Source organism: Hydra viridissima, unplaced genomic scaffold (genome assembly GCF_058129835.1).
Source record: "Hydra viridissima isolate aposymbiotic clone 2 unplaced genomic scaffold, HvirCarnegie_v1 scaffold_1, whole genome shotgun sequence".
Lineage (NCBI taxonomy): Eukaryota > Metazoa > Cnidaria > Hydrozoa > Anthoathecata > Hydridae > Hydra > Hydra viridissima.
The window spans coordinates 10,601,296-10,626,445 of NW_028324300.1; the positions used below are offsets into that span (position 1 = coordinate 10,601,296).

The 25,150-nt window shown below is 27.2% G+C and overlaps 2 protein-coding genes and 1 pseudogene across 5 annotated transcripts in view; 1 reads left to right on the forward strand and 2 right to left on the reverse strand.

Annotated features, from left to right (window-relative positions):
• LOC145188308 (long-chain-fatty-acid--CoA ligase ACSBG2-like) overlaps positions 1-25,150 on the reverse strand; it is a 37,294-nt gene that overhangs the window by 5,953 nt on the left and 6,191 nt on the right. For all 4 annotated transcript variants that reach the window (XM_090081237.1, XM_090081254.1, XM_090081242.1 and 1 more), the window contains exons 5-8: positions 16,090-16,170; positions 15,814-15,915; positions 13,426-13,473; positions 85-195 (exon numbers count right to left, since the gene is read on the reverse strand). In XM_090081237.1, the coding sequence (XP_089937363.1) occupies positions 85-195; positions 13,426-13,473; positions 15,814-15,915; positions 16,090-16,170 (342 nt within the window). The remainder of the gene's footprint in view (positions 1-84; positions 196-13,425; positions 13,474-15,813; positions 15,916-16,089; positions 16,171-25,150) is intronic.
• On the forward strand, positions 211-13,049 carry LOC149893307 (uncharacterized; annotated as a pseudogene).
• Positions 3,471-6,196, reverse strand: LOC149893308 (uncharacterized). The gene has a single exon (XM_090081264.1). It carries the CDS (start codon positions 6,114-6,116, stop codon positions 5,352-5,354), a length of 765 nt encoding a protein of 254 aa, XP_089937390.1. The 5' UTR covers positions 6,117-6,196; the 3' UTR covers positions 3,471-5,351.

Here is a 25,150-nt window from a genome sequence, read left to right on the forward strand (position 1 = left end):
AATAATCAATTATTTAAAAAAGAGGAACTCAATGATTACATGTTTTTTATTGTAATTTTTGTATATTCATTTTAAAACAATTACTTGTGCTGCAATGTGTGACAGTGGTAAATAACTGACATCTTGATGTTGGAAGCTTGGATCATCTGCATTTATACCTACATGTTTTGCACCAGCTATTGTACAAATTATAAGCTAAAAAAATAAAAAATGAGAATTAAAAAAAAAAAAAATGAGAATGAAAAAAGTCAAGGAAGTAAAAGTCTTTCAATTTTGAAACTAAAACATGATGAAAACAATAATAATAATAATAATAATAATAATAATAATAATAATAATAATAATAATAATAATAATAATAATAATAATAATAATAATAATAATAATAATAATAATAATAATAATAATAATAATAATAATAATAATAATAATAATAATAATAATAATAATGATAACAATAATAATAATAGTAATAATATTCGCGGTTTGGTTGAATTATTGTAAAATCCTAAAAAAAACATGTCTAAAAATGAGTGAAATGAGTTGGTTTTTTTTAAGTTAATACAAATATATCTTGCCCCTGATAATAAATTTAAAAAAAAAAGGTGGAATCTCATCTTTAATGCTCCTTTTAGGAGTAATTATCAAATAATACAACCATTTGAACATGACAATAATTCAAGCCTGAAATACTTTTAGATTGATTAAATAGTATTATTAAGCTTCTCATATCAATCTTTTCATTTGCTTAAATTTCTTTGCCTAATAACCATTGTTAAAATATTAGAAAGATCTCTTTTTCTGGAAATACAAGTACATTTTATACTGTTCTACGAATGCTTGTTTTAACGGATAATTTAGTAATAATAGTAATAAAAAAAAGTTCACGTGTTCTCATTTTTCACCTTTAATCAAGTTTTCAAAACTAATCAAGTAAAAATAGGGAGCACAAGTAAGATTAAATCATCTAGTGAATAGAATTTAAAATTAACTCAAAAAACAAGTTTTAAAGGGTCATTTGCAGAATAATCAACCCACATATCTGCAACCGTTATTGGGATCAATTTTCCGCTTTTTTTTTTTTTTGTCAACTTATTATAATTCTTTAGCTATGTTTCGATAAGCTAGCTATAAACTTTGGTTAACTGGGTATCTATGTAGGAAGAAAATTAAACTAAGGTGTATTAAAATATGACTAATGCCAAGTAAATATTAACTTATACTTACTAATTGAGTTTCCTAAGCTCAGTTATGTATTTATGATTTACAACTATAAAAGTATATGTTTATTAGTAGCTCGATTTAAATTAAACCCGTTTATATTTAAATTAAATCTACCTATATCTACACATGTGTGTGTGTTTATGCATGTATGCATGTATGTATGTATGTATGTATGTATGTATGTATGTATGTATGTATGTATGTATGTATGTATGTATGTATGTATGTATGTATGCATGCATGCATGCATGTATGTATGCACGCATGCATGCATATATACATACATGCATGTATGTATGTATGTATGTATGTATGTATGTATGTATGTATGTATGCATGCATGCATGCATGCATGTATGTATGCACGCATGCATGCATACATACATACATGCATGTATGTATGTATGTATGTATGTATGTATGTATGTATGTATGTATGTATGTATGTATGTATGTATGTATGTATGTATGTATGTATGTATGTATGTATGTATGTATGTATGTAAGTATGTAAGTATGTAAGTATGTAAGTATGTATGTATGTATGTATGTATGTATGTATGTATGTATGTATGTATGTATGTATGTATGTATGTATGTATGTATGTATGTATGTATGTATGTATGTATGTATGTATGTATGTATGTATGTATGTATGTATGTATGTATGTATGTATATGTGGGTGTGTGTGTGTATATGTATATATATATATATGCTGTCAAAGTACCTGATGTTTATATTGGATTTAAAAGAGTTTTGATTCTTTTAGTTCCTCCATATTATCTAAAAGAATCAAAACTCTTATAAATCCAATATAAATATCAGGTACTTTGACAGCATATATATATTTATATATATATATATATATATATATATATATATATATATATATATATATATATATATATATATATAAATACATACATACACACATACATACATATAAATATACATAATTATGTTTTGATATGTAAAATTAGAAGCTAAAAATCTTTTTCCTGCAGCCTTTCAAAAGTTTTCCGAGAAGATAATTAAAGATGTTGCATCTTCACGAAGCTTAAAATTGATAATTTCTAGTGAAGTATGGTTTTATTTTTAAACTATGTTGCAAAACATTTACAGATTAGCTTCTGAAATAAAACAATTTTTGGTTTGTTTCTAGAACTATAGCTACAGACACAATATATTTAAAGAAGGTGGTACAGCAAAAAGTATGTTATCAGTATAATTAGAATAGTGACTGTAGAAATTTTAAAGGTTTAAAAGAACTAACTTTTCTGTATTTAGCATTTCATATACGATATCAGTTTGTATGTAATATCTGCTGGAAGCATCAAAAACTGAAAATAAATTTAAGTATTATGATTTCAGGGAAAATGTGTGATGTTGACTTGATTAATCTTCTCTCAGAAAATCAAGCTGACCTCCTTGCTTCTGAAATGGGGAAAAATTTTCCTTTTAAGGTTTATCTTTTTTTTAAATTTTAAATTATCATCTGAAAAAATAAAATTGAAAATTTGAACTTTCTGGCCTTATTGTACAAATTTATTTAGTTTAATGACTATATCTACAAAGTCCTCATCCTAGAAGCAATCATAAAAATGTTTGCCAAAGTTCAAGGTTGGCTTAATAAAGATACAATATAGTTTCTTAATGAATAAACATTAAAATATGCTACGTAACATTTTTTCTAAGTTTAATAGTTTTTTTTTTTTTTGTGTAGATTACTGAGTTATATTAGTGAGTTTTTCATTCATTAGAACAATTGTAAATAATATTTCTAAATAACTTTTATTGCAGAGATTTTCCTGATTATCTTTATACTATTTGAAGCTATTTTTTAGTTAAAAACATTTAAAATATTGCTTGTAAGAAAAAGGGTATCATAGAACTAACTTTTAGTTTCCCTGCTTGAAGTTGAAAATTCTTCTCAAACATCCCTTTCTAGTTCAGATGAATCTGGTTAGTTTAAAACTAATTATCAAAAAGAAGTTGTTTTAAAATTAGACAGATAAGTGGTCTCACATATTCAGTTTACTGGATGATATAATTATAAAGTCAAATTGTTGAATAATATAGTGAGGAAATATCTTCTTTGAAGACATGGGATTAAAACAATTTTGCATGTTAGCCTACTTTCTTAAATATTTTTAGTTTTGTTTTTCATCTTAGCATTTCATTCAATTTTATATCAGAAAAATTATTTTTAATAGAAACTATTCAAATGGAAAGGTGGTCTGGGTATGCAAAAAATTCTGGTAATATATGTTGATGACTATAGTTATTTGTGGTGCTAACCAAAGTTTATTCTTACAACATTTTAATCTAATTGTTAAGTTTGTATAGTTTTTAAAAAACCTGTGCTTACAAATTTAACTATTACCCTGAGCAGGGTAGTGGCAGTTTTTATTAATTCAGCAGGGTAAACTTTGAACAAGTTTTTGCAAGACTTAATTGTTATTTTTATAATTAGTGTAAATGCCTTGTTTTCCTAGAAAAGAGTATTCTTGCCAAAGATGTTTGGAAGATGGTTAGTGATAAACACAAAAAATCAAAACCTGATTTAGTAAGTAAAGCAAATAAATATTTTTTAAAATTCAGTTAAACTTTTTTATTACATACATGCATGTATGCATACATGCATGTATGCATACATGCATGTATGCATACATGCATACATGCATGCATACATACATGCATACATACATGCATACATACATGCATACATACATGCATACATACATGCATACATACATGCATACATACATGCATACATACATGCATACATACATGCATACATACATGCATACATACATGCATACATACATGCATGCATACATACATACATACATACATACATACATACATACATACATACATACATACATACATACATACATACATACATACTAGGCCGGATCATAACTTCCAGTAATTGGCTCTCAAATACGCTGAATGCAATGCTGCAAACCGTTTTTCGCTACTACTTTGCTATACTTTGTATTTTTACCTTTGAGGTTTTCAAATAAATTAACTTAAAAACGCTCATTTGTTACATAATTTATTGATTGAATTTATAATAAAATTCAAATTATTTGAAACGTTGATTAGAAACTATACTTAAATGTTCTTAAATTCAGATTTTGTGTCAAAGTGAGGCATCAACTTGCGGCACTCCAGTTGAACGCGAATATAGCCATCACAATTTTCATGACCATAAACTTTAGATGCTGATTCAGTCACAATTTTAATCACACGTTCAACACTTTGATTGTGACATGGAAATGGCTCAATGTCAATAACTATGTCTTCAACTGACGAAAGCCATGCCAATATTTGTACAGTTGGAATATGTTTTGTCAGAACAGGTTCCAAGCGGGGCTGTGTTTACCAGTCAATCAGTTCTTCATAACTAGTCGCTTGAAATCGTATCTCAGGGAGTTGAAATTTTCGATTTGGTATGCCATCTTCACGAGCACGAAGAATTCTCTTCAACGCAAGCTTACAGATCACTTGACGGTTGTCTTTGAGCATAGCCAGAATAATGCTCTCGATAAGAGCCGGGTAGCTATTGCGCTTCAAAACTTGCTGAACAATTATTCGATAACGCACAGGAAGAAATCGTGATGTTTCTATAATTTTATAATAGTGTGGAGCAGCATTCCAGCAGTTTGAATGTTTCTTAATGTCAAACCAAAAAACCGCATATGAATTCACAATAAATTTAGCCAAAAGTATTAGTTCATTTCATGGATCTTCAGTAGATATATAGAGGCGTAGAACACGGTTTGCTAGTGTCAACCACCTTGCATGGTTTAGTCACCCAGGTGTTCTAGAATTAAATTTATCTGGTACAATACCTGTCTTCACCGCATTAACAATTTCAAAAAAGTACAGTTGATCACTGCTTAACAACTGCTTATTGCATATAATAGGTTCACCAACAAGTATGGCAAAGTTGACTATGGGTTTCTTAACAGACATTGAAATAGACTTGCCAATTGGTCCATTAAATGAATGGGGTCCAGTTGTTGCACCATCTAAGGAGTGAAAAAGATGTCGCAAAGGAAGCTCGTTCAGATGTAAAAGACAAATGGACCAGTGCAGTGGTCGACCAAGTTCAATTTACATTCTGCGTATAACTCCATTGTTTAAACCAGTATTAACGTTAGTTGAATCAGAACCAATACAAACAAGGTTCGTGCAGTCAACAGTATCAATTATTGAATCTGCAATGGATTTGGCTGATCCACTTGTTGGCGTACAATGATCAACATACTTTGAATTTGGCTCTGATAAAATGGAAATATGTTCCTCAGAAATCACAGTCTGCCTATCCCCCTCAAGTTTTAAAGTCTGATCTTTCGTTCCATCAAAATACAATCCAGTAATTCTACAATCAGCATTTTTATAGGATGTTCTCAGTAGTTTTTGTTCTCTGCGAATTTTATTCCGATCCACTGGCCCCATATGTTCTATACCAAAATCAACACCTGGCACCTTCAGAACCATTGGACAGCAACAAGACGAAAGTTCTTTGCATTTACACGAACAAATGTCAAACAATGTGTCAAGATCTTTTTCTATTTCATCTTGTTTGACTGTTGCAGACTTTGATTGAATCACTTTCTGAACATTGCCTATGTACTTCTCCAGCTGTAATTCTATGCCTCGAAGACTTATAGTAGGAACTGATGCTTTAATCCATATCTGAGAAAGTTTCTCTGCTAGTCTCTTACAAACAGACCGTAGTGGTTCAGTTTCATAATTCTTCTCAGACAAGTATGGTTTGCCTACTTGCTTGTGGGTTAGCAAGCAAAAATTGGGTAATTCACGACCTTCTCCAAAAAGTATATGATGACTCTTTGAAGCTTTAGATCTTGAAATCATTATTGTTTTACAATTTTATAACATATCAGAATTTCAGTTAATTTCTAAAAATACAAGATGAGACGGATAAATTCTGCAATCAGTTGATAAAAGCAGAAATTAATAAACAATCATATAAAAATAGAATAATATAATAATAATAATATAATAATATAAAGTTATAATAGCGTTGGAGTTAATCATATCATTAGGGTTAATTTAGTTAGGTAGGTATAGGTTTGGTTCAATTTCATAACCTTGGGATTATATCTAGTATTAGGGTTAAATGCATGTTTCAGTTAATGCATGTACTAAAGTAAATATACTTAGCATATAAAACCTTAAAACTTAAAAATGCAAAGTATAATCAATTCTTTAGAAATATTTTGTTTGTAAATATTAAACAACACTATATCACGCCACTTTTCACAAATTCTAAAAAAAATTAATTTTTATGATCCGGCCTAATACATATATACATACATACATACATACATACATACATACATACATACATACATACATACATACATACATACATACATACATACATACATACATAAATACATACATACATACATACATAACATGCATAGGTGTACATATATATATATATATTCATTATTTAATCTCTAGATTCCAGACAAAAAGCATTTAAAAAGATCACTATTTAGACCAAACACTGGTATTAGTTCAAAATATTTATTGCTAAAAAACACTGTTTAAGTTAAAATGTACTGTCATAATATCTCCAAAATGTTAAAAAAATCCCAGTGTTTCAATGTACATATTAATACTTTTTAAAATTTTAATACATACTGTCAATAATACCAACTATTTGTTTTGTAATTGACTATATATTACAGTTATATATTTTCATTATAAAATTTAGATGTTTGTCAGAAAATATCAAAAGAAAATGGTATTGATTTTTCAAATTATTTTTCTGTGCCATCCAGTCTATTAAACACTTACAAAAACTTTCATAAATTAATAATATAAAAAATTAAACAATTTCAGCTAAAATTCATGTTTGTGTTACATATAATTACATTTAACATTTGTTACAGGTTTTCAAAATGATAAAATAAAATGTCTTCATGATGAAATAGAAATATTACAAAGCAGGTTAAAAATGGCAGAAAAGGCTGCTGAGATGGAGTACATGTCTAACAGTGATGATCAATCAAGAACAAATAAAAATCAATCTGTAAAAAGCATCCAAAAAAATCAAGTACAAGAACTTGTTAAAAAAAAAAAAAAGCAGAGCGAAAGAAAAAAAAAGTAAGAGCTTGTCTTCATAAGTATGTTGGACTTTCTGAAACTATGAAGAAGAAAAAAGTAGTAAACAACCTTAGAGTTTTTTTATATAATCTGCCCTGTTTGTGAGGTAAAGCAAAGTCGTTTGTCAAATCATTTAGTTGTAAAGCATAAATTTCTATAAAGATCAAATTAAAGATGCTATTTCAGAAGCAAGGACAAAGTATTGGTTATCAGAGAGTGTAGATCAATCATGCTCTGGCATAAAACTGTGGCAAAGCCAGTTGAAGAAACTCAAAAAGTTTTGACTGAGAGTTATCCAAGTCATCTAACATATGTGCCTATTGGTGCTAAAAGAATTTCTGATGAGAAAGCAAAAGAATGGGATATTCAAAATGAAAACTTTCTAATGTATTATGAAAATGCTTCTGATCTGCTAAATGGATTTAAGAATGAGCTTAGCAAAAGGCATCCTGTTAGCAGAGCAGTAGCCTATCATAATCATGTAGAATTCAGTTGGTTAGTTATTGATAAGAAAATGAGTATCTATCCAAAATCTGCTTTTAGTAATGTGTTGCTTGTTGAAGATATATATCACAACCTTAGTGTTGCACAGATTGGTAATGGTGGGAGTGAAGCTTCAAGTCTTAGAGTGAAGTTTGTTGCTCTCAGACTTTTCTTGAAGTCTTCTAGAAGAAGAGATTTGTAAATTGGCCTAAAAAGAGATGATTTAAATAACTTAAAAGATTACATGGAAGAGTGGAATTCAGATCTCACAAAGCCTATAGCACAACGGAAAACAGATATACAAAAAACAAAGCTCAAAAGACTTATGAGCCCTTCACATATGATAAAGTATGGGCGCTCACTTCATGTTCAAGAAATTATGAAATATTTAAATAAGGAAATAAATAATCAGGAAAACAAACTTAAAACAACAAAAAGATTTTCACAACAAGTTCGCCTGTAAATATATTTAACCATCTCAAATTTTACATACAACAACTTTTGCCAATATTAAATCCATCAGATCTGTCCTTTTTGTTTGTTTCATCTGATGCAGAGAAATAGTCACATGGTGCAATAAGAAGTGCTTTAACATTAATTTTTAAACAGACCAAGGTGTTTGGGCAAACAGAGTACAAAAGAATTTATCCAATAAGAATACGTTGCTCATGTGCAACATTTGGGTGCAAGAGTGAAGGAATTGATAGTGGGTATTTTGCCAAACACTTCATGAAAAACAAGGAGGACACTACACAGATTTATTATAATCTTTTTTCAAACCATAGAGAAGCTTTGAAGCTTGCTATGCTGGTTGGAAATACTTTTGAGGTTGGAAATTACAAGAAAATCTTAGAGAAGGCAGAAATAGAAGATCTCACCAACTCTATATATAAAGGAGAAAAAAACCATCCCTTCAAAAGAACATATATTAGAGTGGTTAAACTCAAAAAACATTGTTGATCCAAAAGAAATGTCTGAAACAATGAATATTTTAAAAGAAACAGAAAACAATGTGTCATTTTACACTGACAATGATCAATGTGAAAGTTCAAATAATCTGGTATTACTCTTACAATTTTTTTATTGTTAAGCAATTATAAAAAGTTGTAAAAATATTTAAAAATTACTTTTCTTTAAATTTTTCCAGAGTTTAGACTGAATCTGACTCAAATACAGATGCGTCAACAGGTCACTGCAAACCAAGTGTCAGCACTTCAATGTTGGAAACAGTTAATATTGTTTATTTGAAACTTTAACATACAAACGTGTATTGTAGTATATTGAGTTTTTTAAACTAATTTGTTGTTTTTTTACTTAGATTGTTTCTCAATTTTCCTTTATATTTTAGAATGCTTATGCTAATGAAAACCTCATACTTTCATCTGATTCCGAATCCACTTCTCAAGTTAGTAATTTTTATATTTTTATTTGCAATTTTTACTATTATAAAATTTCAGTAATCATTTTGTAAATGGCAATAAGTGCGTATAAATAAATTATTATAAAATTTAGAGGAAGAAACAGTCACTTCTTTTAAAAGATAAAAAGTCTTATCCACAGAGAAAAAAAACTCAAAGATTTGAAAAGGAAGGCTGGCTAGACGATGAAGTATGCTACTTAAAGTTTATATATGTTGAAATAAATTTGTATAAAATAAATGAAGCACTATATAATAATGAGATGCTAATTAATTCTAATTATCTATCTTTAATGGTGAAATATTCAAAAAAGACAAAAGAAATGCTTAGAAAAGAATGAAATTTTAAAGTTAAAATCGTGGACGGAAGATTCTAAGAAACTGTTTACCTGTCTTCAAACCATGTAATAAAACTTGTCAAAATTTTAGTTTTGTATCTTTAAGTTCTAAAGTTTTCTTTCGCTTAGCTCCTAATAATTTTTTTTGCTAATTTCCTAATATTTAGTTTTGCTAAGTTCCTAACACTTTGTTTTGCTAAGTTCCTAATATTTTGTTTCGCTAATAATATTTGTAATAATATTTGTTTTTATAATTGTATTTCTATAATTTAATTATTTTTTTCACTAATAATTGTTTCGCTAAGTCCTTGCATTTAGCTGGAAACATTAAAGAACCTAGATCTCTTGATTGAAATTGAGACTTCCTGATTTCAAAGAGTAATAACACAACCACTTTTGTTCATAACAAATACTTCAACCAAAAATATGAATAATTCAACCAGTCGTTTAATACAACCAAAATACAACCTTTTGCTGAATAATGCAACCATTAAAATACAGAGGCATAATAATACAACCACTTGCAGAATAATACAACCTCCGTAGTAATAATAATAATAATAATAATAATAATAATAATAATAATAATAATAATAATAATAATAATAATAATAATAATAATAATAATAATAATAATAATAATTAATAATAATAATAGTAATAATAATAATAACAATAATAATAATAATAACAATAATAATAATAATAATAATAATTAATAATAATAATAGTAATAATAATAATAATAATAATAATACCAATAATAATAATAATAATAATAATAATAATAATAATAATAATAATAATAATAATAATAATAATAATAATAATAATAATAATAATAATAATAATAGTAATAATAATAATAATAATAATAATAATAATAATAATAATAATAATAATAATAATAATAATAATAATAATAATTAATAATAATTATAATAATAATAACAATGATAATAATAATAATAAAAATAATTAATAATAATTAATAATAATAATAGAAATAATAGTAATAATAATAATAATGATAATAATAATAATAATGATAATAATAATAATAATGATAATAATAATAATAATGATAATAATAATAATTAATAATAATAGTAATAATAATAATAAATAATAATAATAATAATAATAATACAAATAATAATAATAATTAATAATAATAATAATAATAATAAAAATAATAATAATAATTAATAATAATAATAATAATAAAAATAATAATAATAATGATAATAATAATAATAATAATAATAATAATAATAATAATAATAATAATAATAAATAATAATAATAATAATAAATAATAATAATAATAATAATAATACTAATAATAATAATTAATAATAATAATAATAATTAATAATAATAATAATAATAATAAAAACAATAATAATAATAATAAAAATAATAATAATACAGATAAAACAAAGCAAGGAGATGTAATAATGCCATTTTAAAATTGATATACTTAACTAAAACTTAACTACAATGCAATTATGTTGATCAAATATAAAATGTAGAGAAAACCATTGCACTTTATATATTCTTTAGAATAATAGTATTTCAAGTTGTCAGTGACCAAAGATGTTTATAACTATTACTTTTCTAAACCTATTTATGATAATTATCTTTTTAAATTAATAATTATCCCTTTTGTGAGAAAAGTGAGTTTGTTAATTTTACATAAAATTTTTTTTTTCTTTATTTAATAACAATTAAATAATGATCTTTTAATTAGAAAGAAAACTATTTCATTAGACTGAAAATTATTAAAAATTTCATCAACATTTTTATCTAATGTTTCAATGAAAACAAAAGTTTGAAAAAAGAAGTTTTTTTAAAGAACCTTCTCTATTAGAATAATTTATTTATTGTTTATTTTTCAGCACAGTACACAAATTATAATATTGAGTGGAAATTTAACAATATTTTTGATAAAGTAATAATTTATGGTCAGGCTTTTTAGAGGAGTTATTTAATGACTTAGAACAAGATTTCTACAATTTTGTTTATAAAGTCAACCAATAATTTGAACTACATAAAATTAAAAATAAATAAGAAATATACATATATTTAAAAAAAGGTTAAAACTTTTCAGCTTAATAAAAAACAACAAAATGTATTACACTTTAGAGTAGGTCGATTTTACCCTGATCTATTTCAGAATATTGTATTAGTTAGAAGTAGTTGAAATAAGATCACTCACAAAACTTTAGCTATTTTAGAAGAAAAACTGTTTGTATATTTAACTTTAAAGATCATTGTGATTGTAAAAAATAGGCTATAAATAATACTACAAGTGGAAAAAAAATTTAAATTGTGAGACTGTTTTATAGCTTTCTATATGCTATTGTTATCATCTATGATTATAAATTTACAAAAGGTTGCTCATATAAATAGCTAACTTTTTGAATCTATTCAAAAATATCATCATATGAATAAGAATAATATCCTTTTGATATATATACTTGACGTATTTTTCTACTAAGCAATTATGTCAAGATGTAGCTGTGTCAATTCTCAAACCTGTAAACATAATGGGATGCTTCCAATACTAGTTTAAAACTTTGTTCTACACTCAGGGATCGAGATGGAAAGTCCAGAAAATTTTGCTTAACAGAATTGTCTATGAAGCATTGAACTTCTTGAATTTAAAAATGTTGCATGGTTGGAGGTTTCATGTCTAGAGCAGTGAGGTAAATTCAAACAAGTAATTGGCATTAAAATTTATTTCAAAAAAAAAAGAAAAAGTCTGCTTCATCAACTACCTTTTCAAATAGTTGTTGCTGCTCATTATCAATCCTCTTATATCTTTTGAAAGCTACTCTATCAACTTAAGAAAATAGATTTTGAAGATAAACTCTGTCTTCAAGAGGTACTTTCACATTTTTAGAGCAAATAAGTAAAATCATGTACTTCTGAACAACTTGCTTTATTACATGATACTTTCTATCATCGCAAGGTATCTGATGAACATGTACAAGCAGAAATATCAAAGTATTCATCTAAATTTGTTTGGTACTTGCTCCATCATGCTTGCAAACAATTCTTTTCAGGAGAATAAGAAGATCTTTTACTTTTCTGGCAAAAATTTTGACAGTAATTAGAGGTAGATTAGGATTCACTGCAGCCCAAATTGATTTTAAATAATTTTTAATTGGATCAGTTACATCTATGATACCTGCAGTTAGCTTTTTATGAATAAGATGATAATAGTATTGAATAACCTGTCTGCAAGTACTTGGATCTTTTATTAACTTACATGAACCACAACCATACTTCTTTCTACTTATTTTCGTGAAATAAGTATAACTATCACTTTCAGGATTTTTGTATTGTTGATAACATTTATAATTCTTGTTGAAACTTTTATGTTTACTATTTCATACCTATTTTTTTTACATCTAGATATGCTAAATTTGATTAGTAGCTGTAGCAAAACAAAAATTGTATTGCATTACATATTCAAAAAAAGATATTTTGAAATGAGATAACTAGTTTAGAATTTAAGATTGAACTACAAAATAATTTAGCAACTTAACAAAATTAGTCCATAACTGAGGGCTTTAAATACAAATCAGCAACCTATTTTTAATACAGCATACTTGAAATTTGGTGAAGCTATAGTTATACCCTAACAACAGTGACTGCAGCACTACTTTTTTTTATACGCAAAAAAAAAAAAAAAAAAATCAATCTATCCTATTACATATACTAACAGCAGACTTGCTATTTGATATATCTAATGCTAGATTAACATAGTAAACCTTGATTAAAAGAAAAAACATCTTACATTATCATGAGAAATCATAACACCTTTAGGATTTCCAGTTGTTCCAGACTAAAATTTAATTAAAAAAAAGTTAAGAGTGGCCCTTAAAAATGATATGTTAAAATAATCCCTTTCAATCTGTTTTATTTATAGGAGAAAAGTTTTATGCAAAAAATCATTAAAATCAAACAACACTTAGGAGCAACCCTAGTGGCTTTAATGTTTGAGTGATAGTCTGCAAAAACTCTATGTATAACATGATTGTTTTTTGTTTCATTTGTTTAATGATCTTTTTCTAATTTCATAGTCAGTATATATTTTACTTATCTAAACCTAAACATTGTGCCATAAAATATACTTTATGGTACAATGTTGATGTAATCAAAGTAATTTGATAATTCAATGGCAGCATTTTACACTACCAATCAAGTAAAAATGTAACTAAATTATTACATCCATTACAAAATGAAAATGCACAAAACTAATTGTACAAAACTAGTTTTTTTTAGCCAATAATTGTGTTAATTGTACTGATATATGTACTCAGCCTACTAACTGTAAATCAATTAGACAATCTTACTCATAATAATTGACTATATTATTTGTTTTAGGATTTAAAATAGAAATCAAAGGATAAGTATAATGTTTATTTGGTTCATATGAGCATAAGTTTTTGGATGCAAAGCTACCATCAATTTGCCAAGCCTTTGGTTACTTTATACATCTCTACAAAGCAGAGAAAATAACAGTTTGAGATGCTAGCTGACAAAAACGCTAGAATACTAATTTGAGCAGGTAAACATCGCATCAACAAGCTGGAAGCAATAATTACTGAATTGAAAACTTTTAGAAACATAAAGCCAGAACAATTCCAGGATATAAGATAGAAGAGTAAGAATTACTGGAATAGCTTGGCAAACTGTTTGACATCATCCTTTTGGATGAAAAAACAGCATAAATCAAAGCAGTAGGAGGTAAAAGTGAGGTATCAAAAATGATCATATTAAAGCCTATTTCAGCCAGCTTATTATGCAAGCTACTTGTTCATCTATTTAAAGATAAAAAAAGAAAACTCCCAGCAGAAACTGAGACAACTGCATCAAAAATGACCCAAACTAATATACTTCCTCCTGGACTATCATCCATTTTAGAACAAAGACTTCATCAAGATATTCAACTTTTGTTCTCAGTAGTATCAAGCAAATCACAATCTTGTAATCTTTTCTGTTGTCATACAACTAAGAATTTGGATGACTAGACCAACTGCAATTGAAGTCCAACTGAAAAACTTCAGACAAGTACAACTGCTGAAATATCCACATAAAACTATTTTGGCTGCTACAAGCAAGAATCTTGGGCTTCACTTGTGGTATACATCAGAAGAAATGGTTTAGTCAACCTTATTTGATATTAAGGTGTTACACAATTCTAAAAGATTGATGCTTGCTAAATGTGAATGAAGTAGATCTGATCACCCACAAAAAAGGCCCAATGAATAACCAGAAGCATTTCTTGGTACTTCAAGTCTTGAGCAATTCTGTAAAGACAACTCAAAGAAACTATTCCTGGAGTCCCAGACACATTGTTAACCAGAGATCACTTTGAGAAGAAGATGAATGATGAGCAAAAAGATGATTGATGAGCGAAAAGATGAATGATGAGCAAATACATAAAGTATTCAAAAGATTAGCAGTTCTCAATGTCAGGTTTGAGAGTGAACCTCCCTATCTAAGATTTGAATAAAAAGCTGACAAAAAATGAGGATCAACTTGTTCTTTGATTAGATTATCATGGACCATTGACATCAGGTTTATGACTGTACTGAAAGAAGCCTTTTAGCACATAATGATCTAATGATCAATAACTGAACTTAATCCATTTGAACACTCTAATGAAACAATTATACTAGCTTTACTTGGACACAACACTAGCAGTGAAAGTACATTTTGTCACTTGAAGTTGTCACTAGCAGTGAAAGTACATTTTGTCACTTGCAGTTTATGTGACTAAAATTATTTTACTAGAAATGAACAATTTTCAACTTAAATTCTAATATTACCAGGATGTGTGTCTAAATAAATAATAATTAAACATATTACCATTTGCTAATCTGGTTGCAAAACTTTAATATATATAAAACTTTATAGCTTGAGGGCTAACCCTAAATGATTTTTTGCACACAACTTTTTTTTAATATTAAGAACAGAATGGATGGGTGCCAAAGTTAAATTTAAAACTTTTATAATATATACTACAAAAAACTGAAAGCTATATATATAGCTTACAGTTTATCATAGGATATATTACAAATGATATATATTTAACATTATTTAATTGAATAAATTGAAAATTAATTAGGCAAAAATTAAAAATTCTAGTTTCTAAAAAACTTTTGATAGAAAACCTTACTGTGTAAATTAATGTACAGCACTTATTTGGTGATTGTGCATTCATACGCTGCTCAAGAATTGAATCATTTATAGAACGACCAATCTCCATTATTTCATTCCACTACAAAACAAATTAATACAACAGTAAAAATGAGCAATCAATTTACAATTAAACCACCAAATTTATCATTAAAATGAATTCATTTTAGAAGATTTTTTAAAAAACATCATACAAATATTTTAATTACATGATAATTTTAACCTCTAAAAAGTAAAAAAAAAAAGTTTAACTTACAGTATATAAATTTGGTTTTTTTTCTTTAAGTTCACCAGTATACTGGACTATTGCTTTCAGTTGTGGAAGTTGATCCCAAACCTTTAGTTATAAAACAAGTTATAACGAGTTATAAAACCTAGTTACATTAACAAGAATTACTAAGTAATTCAAAAATTTTGCAAAACTGAAATTTTGTCACTGTTTACTCAAACGTTTTGCATAAAAATAATTAGAGGAGACTAGGACTAGTTGCAACAAGAGCAAGTTGTAACTGTGCCATTGAAAGGCTGACTTATTTTTTTGTTCCAAAATAGTATATGAACAATTGAGTATATGAACAGACTAAAGTAAAGGGAAGTAAAAAAAACTTTTTCAAACACAATAAGCTAAAAATTTATTTAAGATAAATACAGTTGTAAACATTGATTAGAAAGATCATGATGCCTAAGGGATAAGTTGAATCAAATTTCTTGGAGGAAGTTGAATCAAAATATAACTGAGGCTTTGATTGATTTTACACTTTTTCTATTTATTCATAACAATAATGGACATTTTTGTTATGATAATTGACAAAAATTGTTTACAAAAAAACTCTAATTTAGTTTTTTTACAATACTTAGGCATAATTTATATACAGAAGTTTCCTTAAATTTCTCTTGGAACTTTTTTCTAAAGGCTATGTGAAAAAATTAGTGTTGTTAAGACTTTGATATTATTCAACTGTCAACTAAATCAAATATTTTATTTTTCAATGTCGACGAAAATCGACTAATACATTTTTAAAATTGACTTAGTCAACTAAAAGTCAATTTAGTCAAAATCTTTGAATAAAAATTTTATCATTTTTATCATTATATCATAATTTAATTATTTTATCATTATATCATAATTTAACCCTTTCGAGACACTCGTTACATATATGTACCACTTAATTACATAGCTGATCTAGACATCTTTTGTAAAAAAAATTTGCTTGAAATGAATATATTTTTATTTGTTGATGGCGCTTTAGGAACGTGCAACAAAATAGAAAATATTTACCTAAAATCAATAAAAAGCTGAAAAGAGGTGAATTATGTTTCAGTGCAGTAAAGATGGACTGCTATTTGTGAAATGGCAAATTAAATAAACAAACTAAATAAAACAGAAACTATTATCACAAACTAAAGAAAAAAAATACAGACGGGCATTTTATACCATTTTTCACACCAATTAAAATAAAAAATTAACAGAAAATTCAATTAAAAAAAAATGGTGGCGTAGATAGGTGGGGGCAGATGGGGCAGCTAAACTTTTTTTGGGGTGGCAGATTTATAATACATTTTCACATCCTTAACTGAGTACCATAACACATTACTTAACATTTTGGTTTAGAAAGCATCAACTGGTTACTATAATGAGAAAAAGGAAGCATTAATGAAGTGGTACTACATACAGTAAGCTAAAAGTTAAGTTTGTATGATGCAGCAAATTAGGTTCAATGTTGAGATATTTTGGTTAAATTAAAAAACCGCTATGAATGATATTTTTAAGCATGGCTCAATAGTTATAAAAAATATATCTTTACAAGATAAACTATATATAAACTATTATAAATATATCTCTTTACTAATTGTTCAGCATTGTAACAATGTTAGAGATTGATAAAATTAAATAAAATTAAAGAGATTGATAAAATTAAATGTTAGAGATTGATAAAATAAAGTGAAAAAATTGAAATATGGATATTAGGACGATAACCCAACTAAATCAACTTTTAGTCGATTAGTAGGAGATCCATAGTCGATTAAATCGACTATGCAATTTTTCAAAGTCAACTTGTTTCGACTTTTGACTAGTCAGTTTTTAGTCGATTTAGTCGATAACAACACTAGAAAAAATATAAATTACAAACATATTTAATTACATTTACATATTAATAATAATTCTGAGGACTCTGCAAGTTTTATATTTTTAAATTATTGTTTTTCTTTTTTCATTTTATTTTCACTATTGCGGAAGAAATATATTTTGTATTGTAACTATCAATGATAGATTATCACTAAGATCTATTTTATCATTCTACAAAAATATCTTTAAAAAATCCAAGCTGTTGGAAATAAGTATAGTTTTTTAAATTGTGTTGCAACTAGCCCCAGCATCCCCAACTAATGTTGGAAAAATATCTCTAAACAATTTTTAGAACCTACAGGGTGCTGCAGCAATTTGCAAACTAATTTTTGGCTAGGTTTTGTGATGCAAATAAAATACTTCTGCAATTTGTTGTTTTTTTTATTAATGTTCAATGACCATCCTAGATTTTAATAAAATTGTGAATAAAAAATATTTTTGTTAAAGTTTTTACAATAGAAGCCAAAAGAACTGAAGTTTTAAATTTGAATCATGTAGGTTTGCCTGCACATAAAGTGATTCATGTTTCTGGAGTATCTAAAACTACATTTTACAAGGTGAAAAAATGTGTTAGTGCTGAGAGAGCCAAAATGCCTTCTACAGTGAACAAAAAAGTTGATAAAAAGTTCACAGAAAAGCTTAAAAAGCATGTTGAAAAGAATTCTACTGTATCCATCAGAAAGACAGCAAAACTATTCTATGTTGATGAGAGAACAGTCAGAAGAACTCTAAAAACACTTGGAAATGTCAGTGTGGCTCAACCTTCATGTCAACTTTTGACAGAAAGACTAAAAACTTTACAATTGGAGTGATCAAAGAAGCTTCTGAATCAGCTAAAAAGGCATTCTTCGTCAACAGTTAAAGTTTTCTCAGATGAAAAACTTTTTAGTGTTCACTGGGTGATAAATAGGCATAATGACAGATTCATTCAAGAGTGACAAAGCACCACCTGTATGTCACACCAAGGACCCTCAGTCCACCATGATGCTAGGAATCATCACTTCTAATGGAGAGAAATGTCTACCAATCTACATCAAAGAGAAAGAAAAAGTTACCTCTGATGTGTATATTAGCTTACTAAAATGCTATGTGGTGCAATGGCTGACGAAGACATTCCAAGAAAATAACAACATTTTTCAACAGGACAATGCACCTTATTATGGGTCCAGAAAAACTTAACAATATCTTCGGGACAATATGGCTAGTTTTTGGCCCAAACACTTTTGGCCATTATCCAGCCCTGGCCTGAAACCCCTTGACTAGTGTGTGGAGCATAGTTGAGAGTAAAGGTTGCTAAAATGCCCACTCAAGTGTCAAGTCACTAAAGTCATCAATTACCTGTGCTTGGAACTCAATTTCAAGGGACTAATGTAATAAGCACCTGCCAGTCCTTCTGTCCTAGGCTTGAGCCAGAGGCCAAAAAAAAAAGGAAACCTAATTGAATGTTAAGGTGGGAAAAGTATTTATCTTAAAATTTTCTCCTATTAATATTCCATGAATATAATTTTTTAGTGGTTTAAAAATTCATTTTGAAAAACCTTCTAAAAAGTTTGCGAGTTGCTGCCTCACCCTGTAAACGACTTAATACTTTTTTTTTAAACAAAAAAAAACAAAAAAAAACAAAAATATTCTCCTACGCAAAATTGTATACAGTGCATATTACAAGCAATTATTAACATTAACATGAATATTTAAATAATTACTCAAAATGTTTGCACAGTCTTATTTTTTCCCCACTTAATAGTGAAGTGGTGCACATTTTCTTCAACATCTTCCGCATATACGCAAAGTCCATGCTGACTATGTCAGAAAAAAGGAATAAGTTGAAATATACATGATAAAATTTTGAGCTAATTCTTAACTGGTAGCAGGAGTTTTCATGGAGGCAAACCTGATGATTTTTAAATAGTTGTTTAAGGACTGTTTTCAGTCAAGAAAAATTTGCAATTAAAATAGGGACATTCCAAAAGCATCGGAATGAAAAAAGGGAATTTGGTTTATAATCAATGGTTGTTGAAAAACTTTTTTTGGTTTTACTGAATCAGCATCTAAAGTTTTACTTCTTACTCATCCAGTTTATCCAAAACATTCTGTGAATTGTTACTAAACATAATCTACAACAGCTTCTGAACATAATACCAATCAATGTTTAAATCTTGTGCTAATCTGTTTATTTAATTTTTGTGCAGGTTCATCAAGATACAAAAACTAAGAAGAAATTAATTATTCCTACATTATCAAAAATTTTTCGTACTCGATATCTATAAAACCAAAAGTTTTTTTTTCAACAGAGGTGATGGAGCAAGTTTCAAATATACATAATAGACTGAAAAAATTTCTTTAGGGATATTTTAAAATTTTCTTATCAGACATACTGACATTACTTTCTGCGCTATTTCAAAAGATCTTTTGTTATTTTTCAAAATCATTGAAGCAACTTATTTGCTGGATATACTTCACAGTACTTTTGATAAACCAATCAGATTTTTAACAGCTGGACTTTTATAGCAAAAGTGAGTAATTGCTATTACAAAAGATTATATATAAAGATATATGAATATATATTCTATTGTAATTTATCATATTATCCCTTTCATAAAAGTATTTTAGCATTATAAAATCAGTTGGACAATTTAGCCTTTGCATCAACAGCAGTTGATTTTCTATGTCTTGAAAATCTTCTTGTTTGGAGAGTGTATAATTTGGAGAAAAAGTTTTTGTAAAACTAATTTACATGTCTTGAATAGAGGAGAGATTGCAAGCCTAAAAATTGTTTTGATAAAATATTTTTTGATAAAATATCAAAACAATTTTTAGGCTTGCAATCTCTCCTCTATTCAAGACATGTAAATTAGTTTTACAAAAACTTTTTCTCCAAATTATACACTCTCCAAACAAGAAGTTTTGAACAAGACTGTGTATTCCAGCAGTTACTTCAATAGACTTATTTGTTTATACAAAAATAATAAAATAAGAAGAACAGATTAAAGTTGTTTTCATAGAGTGTTTACAAATTAGTGTAATGATCAAAATTGTTTTGAAAACTTTTTAGAATGAACTAAGCATATATAAAAAATATATTTTGCAGTTTGTTTAGTTTTTAAAATAATTGAAATTCTTTTTTAGCAACAATAATATTTATGAAAAAAATTTTAAAGAGTAAAGTAAATTTTACCCGGGCAATTGAAATTAAGTTAAAAAATTATTAAAATTGAAGTTATATCTCATTTGTATTTGTAGGACAGGTTTTTTAAAATTATTCTTACAACATTTTAAAATACATGTGTATAAAACTATAACTTTTAATGGTAGACTTATATAACATTAATATTTTGCATCGTAAAGTTAATTCCAATAGAAAATGTAAACAAGATGGCATTTATAACTAATTAACCACCCAAAACCAACCATTAATATTTTACGCAACAAAAAAAAAAAAAAAAAGTTGTCAAAGCTTAAAACAAAGAATCAATATAAAAAGTCAAAATATTTAAAGACAAGATTATGAGGCAACAAAAGAGTTAGAAGTGGAAAAGAAGAGTTACAACCATAGGGGACACACAGGGCAGGTATACAGAGGCTAGGAGATATAAAGATGGACATGCCAAGATAAAGATTATTAAAGAGAGAAAACAAAGAGTAAGAAATAGTTTTTACTTCAAAGCTGAGAGTTTGTTATTGATAAAAAAAGATGTTCTTTGGAAAAGATTGTTATTATTAGATATAAAAAGAATAAATCATAACCAAAGAAGTACACACAGAGTATAGTTAAGTCTAAGTGCTATCATTACACAGAACCTTGAGGTAACCCCACGCCCTTACTCAGGCGATTCATTGAATTTCTAAACCACCAACACCTTACTCCATAATCTTAACCAAAGTAAAGTAATAAGAAGTCCAACTTAAAACAAAAGGTGCTAAAAGTAAAAAAGTGCCACAATCACATATTAATATCCTACCTGTAACATAATAAGATCTACCTCACAGTATATACAGATATAAACAGCTAAATTTTTCAAGTTTTTTTGCCATAACTTTTTGACTTTCGACTAAAAATGAATGAAATTTTTAATATTTATTCCTATAATGTGACTATATAGTAGGGAAGAGGGGGGCAGCTTTGAACGGGGGCAGCTTTGAAAAAATGCATTTTTGAAGCGCTTTTATATTTAAACTTAATAAAACTAAATATTTTGTGAAGATAATATTTACCTTTGCAACTGTCACCTGTCCTTCCTTGCATTTGGCATAAACTGGACAAAATATATGATTGGTTTGTTTTTGAGGACAAATTGTAAACATTTCGATATAAAGTTATAAGAATTTTTTTAGCACGTTTCTTACATTGTGAGATGTTTAATGTCATTTATAAGATAGGATAACTCATAAGATTTACAATTAAGCAGAAAATGTCAATCGTTGAGATAATTTTGTTTGGAAAAATCATTGTTTATTATTTAAATCGCTTTTGGGGCAGCTTTGAATAAAATGAATGGGGCACCTTTGAATTGTTGTTTAAACTTCTCGCACTTTATTGCTTGATTACTAGGGCTTGAATTTTGATTATTTAAATATAAAAATGGTTCGAAGTTATAAAAAAAGAGAGTGACAGAAGTCATAGAGGATGGTGTTAATAATGCTGTTCTCTAAGTTGCAAATGGATTAATGAGGCCAAACGAAGCTGCTATAACTTACAATATAAAACGTAATACTTTACATTACAGAATAAAGAAGTATAAAAATTTATCATCTAAGACCAATCTTGGTTTGACAACTAAATATACTGTCGCACAAGTATTTAACAAAGATAAGGAAATAATGTTAAGAGACTACCTAATAAAAAGCTCTAAAACGAATTAAGGTTTGACATACATAACTTAAAAAAATGATAACTTGTAATGGAAGGAATAAATTCAAATTTTATTGAAAACGTAACTATGCAAAAGTTTACAAACAATTCCATACCCCATTAAAAAAATTAAAATTTCATTAAGAAAAATGTATTTATACTAAAATTAATTTATTGGATGTAGTATTTAACTTAATTTGAATTTAAAAAATAATGGGAAAATCAAAGTAATTGTCAAGAGAAAAGAAATACTTAATAATACAGGCTGTAGAGAAGAAGGTTCCTTATAAGCAAATTTCTGAGCTTTATGATGTGACTAAATCAACAATTAGCATGCCAGTTAAAAGATATAGAAGCATTGTTCAGGGAGGCCAAAGATAACTACAGAACATCAAGACAGATCTTTTGTAAGAAAATCAAAACTAGACCCTCACAAAAGTGCTGTTGAATTAAATAGCATTTTGAGCAATAAATATGTTGTTAAGCGCAGCATAGATACTACAAAATGTTGCCTGCATCAGCATAATTTGTTTGGTCATCATCCTGCCAAGAAACCCTTAATATTATTAAATAATCGCTTAACCCAATTGAAATTCGCAAAAAATCATATGCATTGAACCTCCAAAGAATGGTCAAAAGTCTTATTTAGTAACAAATCAAAGTTTTGTATGTTTGGTAGCAATCGTATTAAGTACATGATACGTCCGAAAGATGAAAGACTTGCTCCTAAGTATCAAATGCCAACAGTTAAATCTGGTGGGGGCAAATAATGGTTTGGGATCTTTCAGTCGTGATTCTAATGATCCACTTCATCACATCAATTATTTAGATGTAATCGATGCAATGAAGTGGATCAATAGAATCAAGACTGACAGTTAATTGATACATAGATTATATCTAAATATATGTAAATCAATGCACCAATTATATTTAGATATAATCAAAAATGTTATGCTGCCAAATGGAAAGGACAAAATGCCTCGTGGTTGGATTTTCCAGCAAGACAACAATCTAAAGCACCATACAAATTTTATCAAAAATTTTTTCAATTTGAAAAAAATTCTTATTCCAGACTGGCCTTCTCAAAACTCAGATTTAAATCTAACAGAATCTCTTTGGGAATATTTCGATTGTCAATTAAAAAGCGAAAACTGATCAATAAAAATGATTTATTCCAGGTGCTTTTGGATTTTTGGGCAAATATCCCCATAGATGTTCTGATCAACTTAGTTGACTCTATACCTTGTTGTTGTTAAGAAATGTTAAAGTCTAGGGGCTATCTAACAAAATACAAATGTGTTGTGATGAAATATTATGGAGGAATTAGAAATAGTATCTCTTTTTTGAATTTTTTTCATTTGTTTATAAATTTTTGCACGATTATGTTTTCAATAAAATTTGAATTTCTCCATTCCATTACAAGTTATCATTTTTTGAGTAATTTATAGTATGTAATCACATTATAGGAACAATTGCTGAAAATTTTATTTATTCTCACTGAAAAGTCTAAAAGGTATGATAAAAAAACTTGAAAAATTTAGCTGTTTATAAACTTTTGCACGCTACTGTATACTGTAATGTATGAGAGTTGAAAATCTGAAGACATTTACTTTTTATTTATTTACTACTGTTGTTAGAGTTGTTAGAGAAATAATGATCTTTAAAAAACAAGACCAATTTTTTTTAGCTGCAGTTGTTTTTAAATGTGAGCATTTAAGAGAGTTCTTAAATGATTTCTCCAATAAAATTTTTATTTTTTAAATAATAGGGTATTAGCACTTCTTAGATCTTTTAAATGCTAAAGTAATATTTACTACTTGGAAAACCAGAAAAGTGAGAGGAAAGTGATGGCAGAATTTGAAAAGAAGTACAAGAGAGCTGGAAAGAGAAAGAAAAAGGAACTGAATGTGCAGATCTCAGGGCTGGTTGATTTCCTAACTGCTAAATATATTTGAACCAAAACCAGAATAAATTCAGACTTCAAGAAAATATTTCCTTTTACATTTAGATGATTTCAACGATTGACAATCTTAAATTTACAGATATTTTTTCTTAAAGAGATATTTTTCTTAAAGAGATTTTTCTTAAAGAGATAATTTTCTTAAAGAGATAATTTTCTTAAAGAGATATTTTTCTTAAAGAATTATTTTTCTTAAAGAGATAATTTTCCTAAAGAGATATTTTCACCAAATTAAAATTGTAAATCCTAATTGTAAAACATTTACAAGAGAGTACATTTATAAATAATCCTATATGTTTGTATAAAATTCTGTTCATTTGTATATAATTCTGCCCATTTGCATAAAATTTTGTAGATTTGTATCTTACACTAAATATAAC